The sequence below is a fragment of the Vespa crabro genome, chromosome 24 (assembly GCF_910589235.1).
Source record: "Vespa crabro chromosome 24, iyVesCrab1.2, whole genome shotgun sequence".
In the NCBI taxonomy this organism is placed as follows: domain Eukaryota; kingdom Metazoa; phylum Arthropoda; class Insecta; order Hymenoptera; family Vespidae; genus Vespa; species Vespa crabro.
This window is the reverse complement of record NC_060978.1, coordinates 3388313-3405160: the sequence shown is the minus strand read 5'-3', so window position 1 is coordinate 3405160 and position 16848 is coordinate 3388313. Positions and strand designations below refer to the sequence as shown.

General features: G+C 36.5%; 2 protein-coding genes and 1 non-coding gene across 4 annotated transcripts in view; 2 read left to right on the top strand and 1 right to left on the bottom strand.

Moving 5' to 3' along the window:
- The window catches only part of LOC124432322 (protein numb), a 46515-nt gene that overhangs the window by 1652 nt on the left and 28015 nt on the right, over positions 1-16848 (top strand). Inside the window, exon 2 of one of the 2 annotated variants that reach the window (XM_046981182.1) lies at positions 1426-1507. The exons of the other annotated variant lie outside the window; for it this stretch is intronic. The gene's annotated coding sequence lies outside the window, so the exon portion shown is untranslated. The remainder of the gene's footprint in view (positions 1-1425; positions 1508-16848) is intronic. 2 annotated transcript variants of the gene reach the window in all.
- LOC124432341 lies at positions 9079-9243 on the top strand. The gene has a single exon (XR_006944233.1). It is a non-coding gene; the product is annotated as a U1 spliceosomal RNA (small nuclear RNA).
- Positions 15388-16798, bottom strand: LOC124432328. Its single transcript, XM_046981222.1, has 4 exons — positions 16660-16798; positions 16353-16562; positions 15880-16161; positions 15388-15785 (listed from the first exon to the last, which is right to left on the bottom strand). Exons 1-4 carry the CDS (start codon positions 16705-16707, stop codon positions 15546-15548), a joined length of 780 nt encoding a protein of 259 aa, XP_046837178.1. The 5' UTR covers positions 16708-16798; the 3' UTR covers positions 15388-15545.

Sequence of the window (16848 nt, the reverse complement as noted above, 5' to 3'; positions counted from 1 at the left end):
AAACAACGGTGCCTCAAGCGTATAGAGAGGAAAAAGTATGCGCTGAACCGGATGTCGCGTGCTTCTCTTTGTCACGGTTTTGGGCGCGAGGGCCAAGTACCTCGTTTTATGGTTATCCATTGCTCGCTTCACGCTTCCTCCTTCGTTTCGTAACACGTTTTGATTTTCACCCTTTATCTCTTACCATTCCAATCGTTTTCATTATATTCTCAGTTGGCTTCTCGACCATTTAAACTTGGCGTTACATAAAGAGTAAATCGATTCGACATATCTTTCGCGATAATCTTAGGGTGCGATCGATATTTTCAATTTGACGGCAATAATAGCGGAATGATTTTAAGTATTTCTCAAGAATTTCTTAAATTTTTCTATTCTTTTACAACGTATTATGATTTCATTAAAGTGCTATATCATAATAAAATCTTCTTTGTAATAATATGTTTACCGACTATCATTTTGTATATTAGTCAATGCTCCGATATAAATCGAGTGCGTCGATTTATTTTCAGATCGGAAAGAAATATAGGTCACGAACGGTTGAAGTGGAAATACGAAATACGAAATGCGAAATACAAATATCAAATGATTTAATATCGAATTGTCGTCGTCGTTCGTCATTGCATTTCAAAGTCTACTCGTTGCTTTTTCATCGCAAAGAAAATAATGTTTAGGTATCGTGGATTTTACGCTCGAACAAGCGCGGATCTAGTATCGTTCCTTTCACCCACGAATGTAAACGTTCACCACGGTATAGGTTTGCCATTCATATCGAGGAAAATGGCCAATAAAAGCACGACATTGCTCCTAGCCGCGTTCTCTGTACCTACTTCCCCGAAGAACGGGTACCTGTCCTCCTTCGTGTCGAGAACTATTCTGGTCGACCTTGGTATCTGACCAAGGTGCGATCGGTCGAGACCACTTTTTTTTTATCAATTCCATGCATTTTGCGTCGAATCCTTTCATCGTTATTTATTCTTCGTCTTATTCTAATTCTTGAGATAAGTCATTCAGTAACGTATAAATTTGCTTCTTTGAAATAAATTCTTTAGAAGCAATACACTCTTATCGAGAAGAAAAATGTTCATTCTCGTTCTCATTTAGAAATAATTTCGAAACCGCTTAGACGTTGTCGTCATTTTTTTTATGTCTTTCTGTCTCTCAATCGAGTTTTCAGTGGCACCTCGCTGACCTTGATCTCACAGAGAGAGAGAGAGAGAGAGAGAGAGAGAGAGAGAGAGAGAAAGAGAGAGAGAGAGGACTGTTTTGTCGTGACGTCAGAGATCTACCCACGCGTCTATCGCGGTAAACCGGGCTATCATTTCTGGTGGTCCCTCTTTCTCTTTCCTTCTCTCTCTCTCTCTCTCTCTCTCGCTCGTTTTCGCTCTTCTTCGAACTATCGATCGCAAAGAATAGCTCAACCAACAGGTTCGTGAATGTGTGAGTGCGCGCAGGAAGTCAACAAATCTAAAAGAGAACCTGCAAGAGCTATGGAGAGTCGTGACGGAAGGTGAGCAAGCCTTAGGGTATAATACATGGACGTACCTAGTGGAGCTAGGTCAGGTCGCACCAGTTCGAGCCACCTCGCACGCCAATGCAGTCTTACTCGATCGAAGCGACAGTGAGTCGACCTTTTTACTCTCAAGATCATTTGAGATCGAACAAATCGTTAACTCTAAACTGGTCGATCTTCAGTGGAATATTTTCGTTTTAAACGAACTTGGAATATTCATGAAAAATGAAATTATCATTTTTATTTGTCTTTAATCTCTTACAAGGTAGATATTCTTCCGTTTTTGTATATTATTTCATTCTAGTAGACACGATCGTCGTCTCTTACTGCCTGATTATTACTATTCTTATCGACTAACTGAGTATAATTTACAGATAACGTCGGGGAGTAATAAGTACGTTGGTGTTTGTAAATTAAACGTTGCCTCGATTTACCGTCGCTCGGACGAGTTCTTACTTTTTCGGTTTGTTTATGCATAAATAGCGAAACTTTATTACATTTCGTATTTTGTTCTTCCTTTAATGAAAACTACAAGTTTTTCTTTATCGATACGTCTCTGAAAAATCATAGATTCAACGTGAAATTGTAAACGTTCTTCCTAATCAATACTGAGAATAGCAACAAAATTAATTATCTACATCATATAAAATAAAAGGTCATCTAATTTAATTACTTCGTCTAACCGTGCTTCTCTCTCTCTCTATATATATATATATATATATATGTAGAGAGATATACATATATATATATGTATATATATATATATATATATATATATATATATATATATATATATATATATATATATATGTATATATATCTTTCTCTATTCTTCTTTTATATTTACAATAAACACTCTTTTTATCTATTTATAATCGTAGAATTCGTTTTTCTTGATAATAATACATCAAATATAGAAATTAAGACGTTATCGGTATGGCGTAAACTAAATGATAACACGGTATGATAACGTTTGTTTATCTTCGATGTCGAGCTAAAGACAAGGATTTTTTTGACTGTTTGAATGAAGGTGGATCAGATTGAAGTTACGACCTACGCTTTAAGGAAAGGCGTATATTAATTTGTGTGTGGTCGTTGTAAAGGAAGGGAATTGGCAATAGCGTTACGAAAGAGAGACCGTCTGAAGATGGTAGAAAGAAAGGGCGTCAACCATCAGCGTGAACGTTGAATTGGAAAGTTTCATTAGCTACTCAATGCCTTCTCCGTTTATATATGTATGTATGTATACGTTTACCACATGAATCATTTCCTCTTAAGATTAATACAATATTAAATGAGAATTACGATAGCGAACTTGCAACAATGTTGTTTTTCCTTCCGATCACGCAACGCCATTTCCACTGAGTTTACATGTACCAGACTTCAGTATTATTTCTGTAATCACCGTTTCCATCGACCGATATTTTGGATATTTGCTTTTCGTACAAGCGTTTTCTTATGTTGTATACTCGTATGCAGATTCATGCCGCTCATTGTATGTACAATCGGATACATTAATCAGCTCATAGTGTGGATACTTCCACCAGTTTGTCGAGTTTCCCTTTCATACATCTTTTGAATATCCCTCTGTTTTCGTCGTATAAAGGGAAATACCGCGCGCTTACAACAATAATACATTCTTTTATAGGATAGAAACGAAGGGATATAGAAGAGATATGGATAGGGAAACTGGCTAGGATATCTCCACCATGGATCATGTTACATTAATATTACACATTAATAACATAGACAACGAAATACATCCAGACAAAATGAAACTAATTGTTTAGATAATGTAATCGTATAATAATAATAGCCCAATATTTAAAAAAATGAAGTTCCCTTCGGAAAGTCTTGCTTGAAAACTATAAATAAATTAAAATGGAGTGATCGTTAAAAGAATCTCGTATCGTTGGTAACGATTTCAATCGTCGTGTTACCGGTACTTTCACACAAATTGCACGGTTAGCTCAGTCAGAGTGGAAAGCACGTACTACGACACGTGGCTGCCCGTCTCAATTGTATACCATAACGAAGCGAACGCTTGTTACCCAGCGAACAATCGGTCCATTGTGTTGACTGATGTTCCAAACGTATAGGATATGTTTTCGAATGTGCGGGATGAGTATGCTTAGGTGCCAAGGAAATACAACTTTCAATTTACAAGTTCGATCTTTTCAAAAGAACGTATACTCGACGTTATCGTTATTCGAAGAAGCATTTCGTTTTATACCTAATAATTTGTCTTCTTGAAACATTCTTCTTTTTTTTTTCTTTCTTCTCAATCTTTCAGAGAACATTTTCATAGGAAGTAGAGCGTGTTGTTCAGTATATGATAGATACGATGCGACGCACCAAGATTAACTGTGTAAAATTGTTCGACGCTTCGTTGGAGCCCTTCCTCCGTATCTTTACCCGTTCGTCTCGACACTCCCTATTCCTTGTAATCCATATCGTTTACGCTGGTATGCTCGCCATCGTTGAATTTACGATATTCTTGATTTGTCGATTGAGCTCTAGTGTTTGCCATCTTCCTTGATATCTTTAATGAATGTTATAATAGTTCCTTTTAAATATTTGAAGATACGTATGTATACATACGCACACGCACGAACGCAGCCTATGTAAAATTTTTTAATTCTTAAATATAAATTCGTGATATTTTCGTTGTAAATTCGTCATTGTATGACATCACACGAAATAGATATCGCATTTGTTGTGATTAATGTGTAATCATGATATATAGTTACACGTAGCTCCTACTATCGTGTCGCTGAACTTGCAGATTCCTTTACCGATAGCGAGAAATAGCACGACGATAAGCATAATACGATTCTCGTTTCATTTACAGAGATGAACCGAAGTTTTGAAGCAAACATCTGTAGTAAAAATTTTATTATACTCGTTCATATTTCGAATATTACTTTTCTTTCGCGTTGTCAAAGTTACAAATATACGTTCATAAATTGTAGTATATTAAAAGGCGAGCTCATTCCAATGATGTTTTATTATCAAATATCGGGAATATTTTGAATGTAAAAAGAGTTTGTAAAAGGGGCATGTAAGTGACGCCTCCATGATCTTTTGATGTGACTAATGCATTCAAACATATTCTTACGATAGATAATTTCAAACCGGGGATCGTTTTTACGTAGTGTCTTTGCTTAGATATGACATTTATTATAACATTATGCTTCCTACATTACTTTGTCAGAAAGCATAGGCTATTTCGTGGGAAGCTGCAATGCAGACTAATGCGGCGGCATTAATGTAATCGCGGAGTTGTTTTTAAATGTTGATTAAATTATTTCATTTTAAACTTTCATTCGTTCTTATGATGTGATCAAACTTCATATATAATATTTACTTTTGTACATCGGCTTATGTAGCGTGTTGTTTGTTCGAAGGAAATGAAACTTTATCGATAGCTGAAAGAATAATTTCAAAATATTTGACGATAATGTAATACTGTCTTCGAGACGTACGTGTGTTATTACAAATGTATTTACAAAGATTACGATAGAAAAGATTTTATTGATTCTATACGAAATTGTCAAACTCAAACCAAATGAAAATGAAATGTAAAAGATAATTATTATAATATATTCGATCAATCAACGATACCAAATAACAATTGGAACATTTTTTTGTCGCGACTGTACACACACACACCCACACACATGTCGTAATAATAAAAGAACGAGCATATTTTATCCGAACGATTGTCTGGATGATAATTATTCGTTCGGGGTACTCGTTCATGATAATCATTTAGAAAACATTTGTTTGGTCGCTCGCGGAACGACAAACGATCTAATTATTCCGGATACTTAGTTCAGTACATATATTTCATATGTCCACATCCCGGAGGTCATATTTTTTACGGGTGCGAAGTAAAACGAAAATACAATAAAACGTACAATTACCTGGTCATTTGATTCAAGCAAGCATATTGAGAATTTATTATCTCGACGAAAAATACGATAAGCCAGTAATGGAATGTTTACGTCCTTCATAGAGGAACTAGATAAGCGATTGGAACTAAACTAGTCTGATGTCGAACGTGTATGTTACATAAAATATACGACTTACGTGTACATGTTTATACGTGTACTGTCTATAATACATATCTAATATATAATATCTCTTTCATATACATATATTGACGGTAAAAGAATGATACTTTGGCTTACGATGAGAGCGTTGGCGGAGTTTTATGTGTTCGATAGGACACAGAAAACTTGGTAGACGTTTCTCGAGAAAGAGACGTTACGTGAGAAAGTTGGATGGGTCTGTAAATTTTGGAACGGCTTCTCCTTCCGCTTTGGCAAGGAAAAAAGGAAGAAAAAGAAAAAGGAGAAGAAAGGAAGGAAGGATCCAAACCGCTACCGCCAATAACAGTACTACCACCGCCACCTTTGGCAAGTCCGTCTATCCTTTGCTTCTCGAATTCTACGAAATAACGGGCTTCCTTCTGCAATGTCGGCGTTTTGCGTACAACTTTTGCGTGGCTACGTGTTTACGTTACGAAACGCGTTCTCGCATTGCCGCGTAATCGTAAGAGCGTGACGGAAATCGAGCTACGTTGGTGACGCGACGATCTCTCTTCTTCTCTTTCCCGTTTACTTGCGTATACACACATGCACAAATATAAGTACATTTTCTTCTTCTTTTCTCCCTTTTCTTTATCTCACAATTGCTTATCGCCTTTTCTTAACGTATGATATTATTTCATCTGTGATTAATGTCAAAGTTATATGACATTTAGTGAAATATTAACAAACTCAGTGTTAATTATAATATCGTTAGGTAATAAGTATATTCTATCCTCTTACGAATCGAAAAATTGTTTACGTTATAGATTACCACTCTCGAAGGAAGTCCGATACTTATCGCAGCTACAGATATATATATATATATATATATATATATATATATATATATATATACACATATATACATGTATGTATACGTATGTATATATAGAACGATATACAAACGCATAGGTACGCACACGTATCATCCAAACGTACGTAGGTATATCGCTCGTTGAGTACGTCGAGGTAAACGTCTATCACGTTTGCCATTATACAGCATGGACGCTTGTGAAACTTTCACCGAGTTTTTTTAGCAACAAAGGAGATAGGAAATGCGACCACGTAGTTTATTGGCACGTGTTCACAAACGCAAACATGGAAATATAAGATGGAAAAAGGACGAAGAAGAAACGACGACGCGTTTTGTCTAGTTTTTTTTCGACAAAATGCTTTCAGCGAGACACCTTAAATCTTCATAAAAGCAGTGACCTCCTTGGCATTAAATCCGATATTAAGCAAATCCACCGATTACAGAAACGGCTTCTAGAAAATCCGTTATCCGAGTTGAAAGCCTGAAAGGAAGCTCTCGAGTACTTGGCCAAAAAATTACATCAATTGGTAAATATCAAGGTCGTGCGCTCGTATCGAAAATATTCCCTCTCTAATTTTTCTTCCTCTTTGTTCAATTTTATTCCTCATTGCGGTCGAATCGCAATCATTCATCGATGCATTCGACTTGTCTGGCAGGAAGTAACAAGTGCGACCTTTGTTATTTGCAAAATCGAAGTCAGCGACTATCCTAAGTCTTACGACATAGTCAATAATGACAAGTTGTTTCAATGTAGATTTTTTATGACCAAGCATACGGCATAGGCTGATATAAATCCGTGCGAACGATGAAGAATTTTGAAAAGAATGGATACTTTCTTTTTCTGCTTTAATAACTTGACGAGTTTTAACGCCTCTCCGGAGGCAGTCGTTACCCTCAATCGTGAAACCGTTGTGCATTTTATTTTTAATCGAAGAGAGAAACCATACGAGTCCCTCGTCGTTACCAGAAGATCGTAATACCGAATGACGGTCGCAATCCTACCGTATAATATACAATGTACTTTAATCAGACCCCCTCGATTCTTATTGCGTGTTTTTCTTTTCTCATTCTATGGTAGGTCTTCATAGATCACTTCTATACACCTCTACGGGATCTTTTTCCTCGCACAAAATCGAGAAAACGGTCTGCGTCATCTTGGATATATAACCCGGCGGTCGACATTATCGTCGCTCGATCCAACCCTCCAGCCTTTTCCCATTCGACGAAGAAATAACAGAAGCCAGCTGAAAATCCTCCTCATTGTGAATATATCTAAGACGCTAAGTAATAACGTGCTGCACATTCACCAAAAAAAAAAGCTATAATTTTCAAGAAGCTGTTAATATCCCAAGGATATTCTCATTTTGACATAATCGGATATATATTCCGACATATATATATATATTTCGAATTGTCTTTGAATTTTAACGAGAGATCGTATTTCGGCCGGTCCCGTAATGCAAAGCCGTAAAACTTTGACGGCTTTCGCTATATTCGCGATATTCATTTTTCGTTAGACTTGATTATCCAGATAATTCACGAATCGATATCCAATCGAACCTTCATGGAAATTATCTTAAAAATGTATCTTTCGGCAAGACAATTTGTTAACGGGACATTTAATCGGAGAGGAGAAGAAAGTATTAAGGGGCTTTTTATCGGCATCGTGCGCCGCTGCCCTTCGATCGAAGGCAACGAGTGGTTTTATTTTAAAAATAAATCCCAAGGCTCATTCGGAGTGCGGATGAACGCGGATCTCCGTACGGTTCGGCCCATTCAATGGGGCAGCGTAAATAAAGTCTTCAGGTTTCTACAAAAAAGCTTACCGTGCCCATAAATATTTACGGCACATAGAGGAACCACGTCCTGTCCTCTCTTACGTATAGTCTTCTCCGTCTTATTTCTCCCTCTTCCGGTCCCTTTCCTTCCGCAAATATCAACGATAGTAGCGGGACAAGAAATTTATTTATTCGTTGGACGTAATAAAATCTACATGTGTGCGTGATCGTTTACATAAAAAGGCGTAAATTTTTTTTTCTTTTCTTTTCGTCTTTTCCTTTTTATTTTAACCCATTATGCTACGAGGATAAGTATGACCTTGTCCTACAAAGTAGACACAAAGTGGATAAGGCGTCCTTACTACCAGCATCTGGTGTAGAAAATACGGATCATTATCAATTTTAAAGTAGAGATTTCAGAATGAAGGCTAGAGTATATCAGCCTATTTATATATTGCGCATGGTGCTATTTTACCTTTCGAGCTTTAAATTGCAATATATAATTGATTATATATAACATTGATCAAGAATATAATATATCTTATTTCATTTATAGTGACTCCTTGTAAATGATTTGTTTAAATGCACGCGTAAAAGAAATCGAATCTGGGAGAACTCGACTACCATGTCGGGCCGATCGTATTTCGTTTGTTCGAGCGCGACGGTCACGATGCTATCGATCGGAGCGAAAACGGGAATAGAGGAGGCGTGAGGGAGAGGAGGGGGCGAGAGAAAAAGAAAAAAAAAAGATCGCGGAAAAGATAGTTTATCATTAAAAAGAAAGAAATGGCCGCTAGAGCACGCTGCATCGGAAGGATCTTTCTCGCAAGCGAAATATAATCCTTTTGTCGATAGAATCGATTGATCGGCTACGATTAGCTATAACTTACTTGGCGCGGAGGATAACCGTGATCACGAAGGCGGTTCCTCCTGGGCGAGGCCCATCCATTGCACTTAGGTTGGGCTGAACCTTGCGAATACTCCTATAGTGGGTATGTCGAGCGCACAATTTTTGGTAGTCGGGACCAGCGTTCGCGCTGTCCCGGATACGTCAGCTCGAAAATAAATTCTTCAATGTTGCGTTAATCTTTCGTCATGGAAATATATAGTTTTTATATATTTTTTATTTTCTCTCTATAATATAAAACATAATCATCATCATATCCTCCCCTATACACACACACACACACACACACACACACAATAATCATTATATACTCTTTTAATAAACGTGTCCTAGAAAACAAAAAAACGGAACACAACCAATAATGAAAGTTTTTTCTCGTCGTTTCTATGGATTATGATTTATAAATAAATCAACTCTCTCTCATTAACTCAACAGTTTCTTCTCCCCTTTAATCAAGACAATATCATATTTACTGTGGCGCTGTATGCGAGAATATTTGTTGCTGGTAGGAATAGGAACCGGAAGAGGTGATAATGCGCATATAAAGACAAGACCCACCACATAGAGAAAGAGTAGTAAGGGAAATTTGGCCAAATGGAGAGATAGTAGGTGTGTACATTAAAATTGTGTTGTTGTTAATGCAAGCGTTGTTAGGCGATAAAAGTTATAGTTATTACTTTTGAGAGTTTTGTAAACGCGTTTAAATGAAATTGAGAAGTCAAAGTTGTGTGTGTCTAATGGACAAATAATGCATTTTGACGGCACCCGACGGTATACGTAGAAATGTGTAGGTGTAAATTTGAGTTTCTCGAAGCGGAAGGTAGATAGAATTTCCCTCTATGAGTAAATCGCCACGGATGTTTGGTACCGAATATAAACGTTACAAGATACCTGTGTTTTTTACTTACTGCGCCTTTTTTTAACCTGACCTTTGAACCTACAGAGAATTTTTATGCCAGTCATGTGTCGACGATGTCGATGAATTACAGTGAAACGTTTAAGAGAATTTAAAAGTCTAACGAAACCTTTGTTCAGCTTCTCGTATTGCTAAGAATACGTTTAATTTATTGTTATCGTTGTACAAAAAATATTTATCGAAGCTATTGGGAATACCTTCATATCATTTTCTTATTTCCTTTTAAAGTCGAGAGAATGAATTTTTTGTTTTTGCCTTTATTTCGAACACCGTCACACTCATATCGGATCTTTTTCATTTTAATATAAAATCGATGCTGACTTCGTTAACGCTCGAATGGACCTTTAGGCAACAGCCTATAATTTTAGGAATTTTCCTTCCTCCGTGTAGTGAATATCATCGATATATCGATTCGCTGAAATTCCACCAGGTGCGATACGTAAATCGACAATGTTAGTTGAATTTATGCGATCGATAAATTGTTTTTGTCATCGGTTACGCAGTGACAATGGCAGAGGTGGAATCGAATACTTTTCTTTCTTTTTCTCCTTTTTTTTTGTTTTCGAAGAGCCACGAACGCGAGATACAAATCGGTTTATTGCCTTTTCCGACTCGTAGAAATTGAAAGTAATACCAGCGTATTCAGATTCTCGTTTGGATCGTGATTCACGTGTGCTTTTGCGTGTGCTAATCTCACCCTCTTGCATTCTCGTCTACCCCTCCCCACCATGTCTCTCCACTGAATAGAATTTAATCGTCCTTACCGATATTACGCCTAGATTCCCAAAGCACTTTGTCTCTATCATTCGTTCTTCTCTTTGCAAGAGAGAACTTTTATTTTAATTTGCTATATCATTTTGTATAATTATATCGGTACTTGTAAATTCGAATAGTTAGAAACCAATGTTGCAATATCTTATTCTAGTTCAACTTAGAAATTTCATTTCCAATCATTGTGGATTTTAAGATGAGCCATCGTCACTACTTCCATGGCTATATATTTTTTTCGGTTAAACGAATTCGTAGACGGAAGTTCCAATACGAATTCATACGAGGTTACAGCTTCGAAATATTAAAAAAGTTTATTTATTGCGACTACAACTACTTGGAAAATGTATCGCTCTTTTCTACGTTCATTATATTTTCGCGTGAAAATGCGATATGTGTTGAGCGTAGACGAATATATATTGTTTTTCTTTTTTTTTTTTTTTTTTTTTTTCAAATCTAAATATACAAATTCGGGATCGCTCGAGTATACGTCGTAAATTAAAGCAAACTCTGCCTTATAAATTTTCAATTTTATTATATATTAACTTTTGCAAGCGTTAAAAATAATTAAAACAACGAAGAGAAGTTTCCCATCTTTGGGAAAATATTTAACGAAAATGTTAGAATGGTCCGAGGATATAGTAACGACGATCCATTCTATTTCTAGTGTTCGCTCAGTGTCGTTTTTTATCTTCCAATTTACCACGCTTCTTTTGATAGAATCTGCATCCCGCTTCGGAAATAGCTCGCCTACATTTATCGTTTTAATATTCTCACCAACACAATGTACTTACATACTTTCGAGCTTCGAAGAAGAAAGAATCAAAGGGATTCATCTTTTTCTAAAATAGAATATTTCATAAGAATCGTATAATAATATTGTATTCATTTTTGGGCCATATAAATGCATAGATTTGTCTTTCACTCCGATCGTTACGTTTCAATAAACGTCACTGGTTCGTATACGTTTACTAGAAGTATTCACCAATGTATTCATTGAAACGTGAATGACGATGGAAAAGGAGTGATACAATGCATATCGAGGAGCAATAAGAAGTTATACGCATTCGACAATAACGCTCGAATTCCGTTATTCTAAGATCGGATTTAGAATAAAATTAATTTTCACTAAGGAAATATTTCTCGAAGACGAGTCAAATAAGATGTCCGACATTTTTCTTTTTGGATCGATTTAATAGACGATTTATTCGGAGGGAAGGCGATTTCACGGTTTAATTCGATGATTATTCAGGAGAAGAGTCGACACCGTTCGCAACACCATCCTTTTTCTACTTCTCTTACACCTGCCGACGGATCGCACGTAACATGGACCGTATTGATCGACCTGCTGCAGAGGCAGCGGCAGCGGCCATGATATCAGCAAGAATAAAGGGCAAATCATCCACATTGTTGTCCCTTCTTCCTTTGATAAAAATCTTCGATTGTAACACCTCTTATGCCTACGCTCCTTAATAGATTTTTCTGGCAACGATTTCGACAAAGTCGAAAGTTTGAGAAAAGTGTTATTTTCCTTTTCATATCCGAATGTACGAACGTGCAACTATTCGACGATATTAAATGGATTAATTTCTCATTTGAATCGAAAGATATTAATCGTTATTGACTAAGGAGAAGTGTCGAATATACATAATACTCTGAAAGGAGCAAAGAGAATGTTGAATTTTATCGGGAAACTGGATAAAGTTCGGTTCTATATTGTGGTTTTAGCGGATTTGTGGTTATATCTGTATCCGTACGCGTGATATATTCTACCGAGAGAAACGTGTTACGTGTTTCTTGGAAATAGGCATAAGTATGAAGCTATTATTTGTGTCTATTTTAAAATACGACGGATATACTAAATTTACAGATAAATTTCAAATACATATTTGCATCTAATACGCAGTGTGACTTATGGATCGAAGGCTTTTCAATGATCTAACGCGAATAAACTTCATAGTAAAGATCATATCGTATGTCGAATATTGTATCTGATGATTCGACTCAATTGATTTCACATTTGCGTGATTCGTTCGCAACATTCAGATCCTTGAAATCTTCTGAGTTCCGTTTCGATTTTGTTTCGCCTGTTGACGAAGAGAAAATTGAACAAATCGAACGGATTTCGATTTATCCGAATGCATTTCACATTCGAACAGGATGATTTTCTTTCTCGTTCGAGTCTAAGTGTAAGTCTCTTGCAATGAATGAGTAAATCGATCTGAAATTTTTGTGAAATTAGTTTTATTCCCTTTACGATTCTACGAGGGAGCTTTCAAACGATGACGACTTATGCGTTCGCGTCTGGAAGAGTGCCGTCAAAGTGTTTTTGTCTCGAGTCTTACTCGTGCTTTTTCCGTTTCCCCTTTTATTTTTAACTCTTTTTTACAAAACAAAAAAGAATGTTCAAGGGAATTTATTGATTTTCGAGGCGAGCACAATATTCAATTCCTCGCGAACAAACTCGTGTGTATATATATATATATATATTTCTGTCGATGAGAACGCTCTCAGACGATGACGCTTTTGAGTTCGCGTAAAGGCGTGGCAAGAAGGACCTTCGACAAAATTTTCTACGGAAGAAACATGCGCGTCACTAAAAGAGAACACACTCGAGACACCGGTGTGTCTCGCGTGCCACTTTTCTCTCACCATTCGAGTACATATTCCTCTCATTCATTCCCTCTTCTTTCTTTCTCGCATATACATTTTCTTTCCTCGTGCCTCCGTCGCCGAACTTTATCAAGGATCCCACGACCGCACTCGAGGAAACGAGTCTGTGCGGAGAGAATTTTATTCGGTGAAGGATCATAAGGCGAACTATTTTATATTTCGTTAATTAAGCGATCATCATCTATTCTATTTTTTCGTTCGTTTGTTGGCCGGAATGGTGGACCGAAGAAATGGGCCGAAGTAAAAATGGACCGCAATGTTAAAAGTTCATATTCTTTCATTTATTTATTTATTCTTTTTTTTGTTTTATTCGGAACGTCCATCGCTTTTATCGAAATTTTCACAGTGTTAGAGATAAATTGGATTTATTTCTTTCGTTATGGGAGACGGATAAAATCGATCAAATATTCAAATGTATTGATTGACAATACATTCATTGAGTTGAGAAAGCGTAAAGTTTGGAAGCGCCTCGTCATAGGCAACCATCTCTTTGAATGATAGCTGTGTAAGGAGTCGTGATCGTAAACAGGCGCTTCGACGACAAGCGTGTGACGTAGCTCACGGGGTCAACGACCTCGACGAACGTTGTCCTGTAACGATACTACTACATCATGCTGATTCACCTGCATTTACTCGTCAAAGAACGTCTCACCATTGTGGAAACTTGGCAAACGTTCAAGCTCGTTGATGTTTTCGGGATTTTCTCGAAGAACAACAAATTAACTCGGTTGACGTTAAAAACGAGAGAAGGAGAGAACGTTCGTGTTATCGCTAATACTGCTTGCCAATCTGTAAATAGCTTGTAGGAATTAAACTATCGTAGACGAAGGTTCGTCCATAATTAATGTTGGTAGATAAGAATACGCTTTGTTCTGAGTATGTATATACATACATGCATTTAATGCTAAGAAAGGAATAAAGTTTCATTGTTAGGAGATAACGGATGGCTGTTAAAAAGATTAATCTTATTAGTGCTCTGTTTCTTCGACAAAAAGAAAAACTTGATGAAATCGAGATAAAAAGATGAATGGCTTATAATTTAACGATAAAAGTCTCATTTGTAATAGGTGCACTTTATTACGTCTTACTTAAAATATGCAATGGTACTATCCGTCGATTTTAATCCGATAAAAAGTATATAAAAAATAGATAGAAACGCGTTTATCAAATGTATCCATTCCATTTCTTAGACATACTTTCGCGAGTCGTAATATTATTTACTTGTCGCCTTTTACCATCTAGCGCTCTTACTTTCGAACTTGTTCATCTTCACGCTTTCTTTCTCAGATTTATCGATGGCAACGTTAAACGTCGATGATCTTGGTAAATCGATGAGTAATCTAATTATAATCATTATTATGACTACTCATCGTTTATGAGTAATAGCACGAAATAGGAAACGGATTACTGATTTCTGAATCACCTGAGGAATCGATGTTACGTCAATGTTCTCATTTTCTTTTCTCCTTACGTTAGAGCGACAATGCAACGTAAAATGTCTCGTATATAGAAATGATTCATTCGATGCGCCGTACGAAATCTCTGTATTTCCATTGTAAAATAAAACATTGTATAATACTGATTTTATATATATAAAACTTGGATTTTACTAAATTCGACCAAGCTTTTTCCTAATTTGATCAAATCGATTTTCGATTAAAACGATTTATAAACATTCGACGTAATTCGAAATTATCGTTCGTCTCGGTATTTCCATTAGCTGTTTCGTCCTTTATCCCGACGATTTGATTAACTCTACAACTTGATTACGTTGACATTATTGTCTTAAGAGCTTGTCCTGAATCATGTTATTCTGATCAGTTGTAAGAAAGGATTTTTGAAGCCGACATAGGGAGGTCGGTGGAATATACTTGAGGGCTCCACGATAGGGGTTGTAAATGAGTGAATAGGTAAAGAGACAAACATATCGATATGTCGAATGATTTAATAATAGAAATCGCCTTCCTTCGAGGGCGTTTGTATTGCATAAAATGACAAAAATTAAAAATCATTGATCATCGTGACAAATGCAAAAGAGAAAAAAAAAATAAGAGTGGTAGCCAAGGTGTTTTTAAGGGTTTAAACCTAAACGCTGGATCCGGTGGGCACGAATGCTAAAGAAAATGCGCTAATTTTCTCGTTGACGCAAGCTTCTATCGAAGACAATACAGCATCGACTTCGTTTAAAGAGACACGGACGGTATTAGTGGTGGAACAAAGACCAAGAGATGCAGGAAGCATGCTAATGGAGGATGTTATTTTCATCAGGTCGGCTAACACAACGGGCATATTCATAGATGTAGTTATAGTGGTACGCGTCATGACCTGCATTGAAAAATAATCATTCCATCGTAAGATATTAATTATCAAGAGGATATTATAAAGAGACGAAAGTTAAGAAAAATAAAGGATCGTTTACCGAGGCCAAACAATTGAGAGTCTTTATAGGAAATTTCATGTCCTTCATGCATTCAGTGCCTTTCTCGTTCATTTCAAGAAGCGAGTTGGTAAAATTATTCGACATCTCATTGATATTCTCGATGTATTCGCTGGCCTGATAGATCTTATTGTTTACGCAATAGGTTACATCGGTTACAATCGTCAAGCCAGTGTCCTTAATCTGTTCTGCCATATTCTTGCACTCGCTGACGTCGACTTCATTCGAGATCCCTTTGGTTAATTCGTTGATCCTTTCTTCTACCTACGAAGTTAATTGGCCCATTAGTAAGGATCACGAATTAATGAGAATCTAATAGGTTTGTGAAACTGATACAGATACTAATACAGAATTGAACGTTTTTAAATGACATTCGGTTATTCATGAAAAATAGATTGGACATAAAAAAAAAAGAAGCTCGTTAGGATTGGTGCAATTGACTATCTCATACGTACTTTTGACAGTGCATCGTCGACATCTTTTTGAATTATTATCATGAGGTCCTCCCCTTGTTCCTTCAATTCATTCATGTAATCAAGCGCCTTTTGAACGATCGCGTTTTCTTCTTTCTGGAAAAGTTCTATGGCGCCATTGATTATTTTAACAAGGTTTTCTTGAGCTTGATTGATTCTATTATCAAATAAACCAGCCTGTGCCGGGAGTACCTGAAAAATAAAATAACGGTGATAAGTAGAAAAGTATCGATTAACGTTTCTATATTAATTATATATCAGTAACTGGCTTTCTATAATAATTTCTTACACAAGCAATGGTTACGAGGAGGCAAAGGAAAATAATAAGTTTCGCCATTGTAACGTTACAATTTCTTCGAACAATCTATGTCATTCCTGATATCACAAGTTCCTTTTATATTAAGTATCGCACCATTTATCGGATTTGGAGATATTTGATATGAGATAATAATTTCTCGAACATTTGTGTCAATATACG

Coding starts and splice junctions, on each gene's coding strand:
- LOC124432328 (XM_046981222.1), bottom strand. CDS start 16,707: ATGGCGAAACTTATTATTTTCCTTTGCCTCCTCGTAACCATTGCTTGT. Junction 16,563..16,659: donor TCCTCGTAACCATTGCTTGT/GTAAGAAATTAT, acceptor TTTATTTTTCAG/GTACTCCCGGCACAGGCTGG. Junction 16,162..16,352: donor TCGACGATGCACTGTCAAAA/GTACGTATGAGA, acceptor TTAACTTCGTAG/GTAGAAGAAAGGATCAACGA.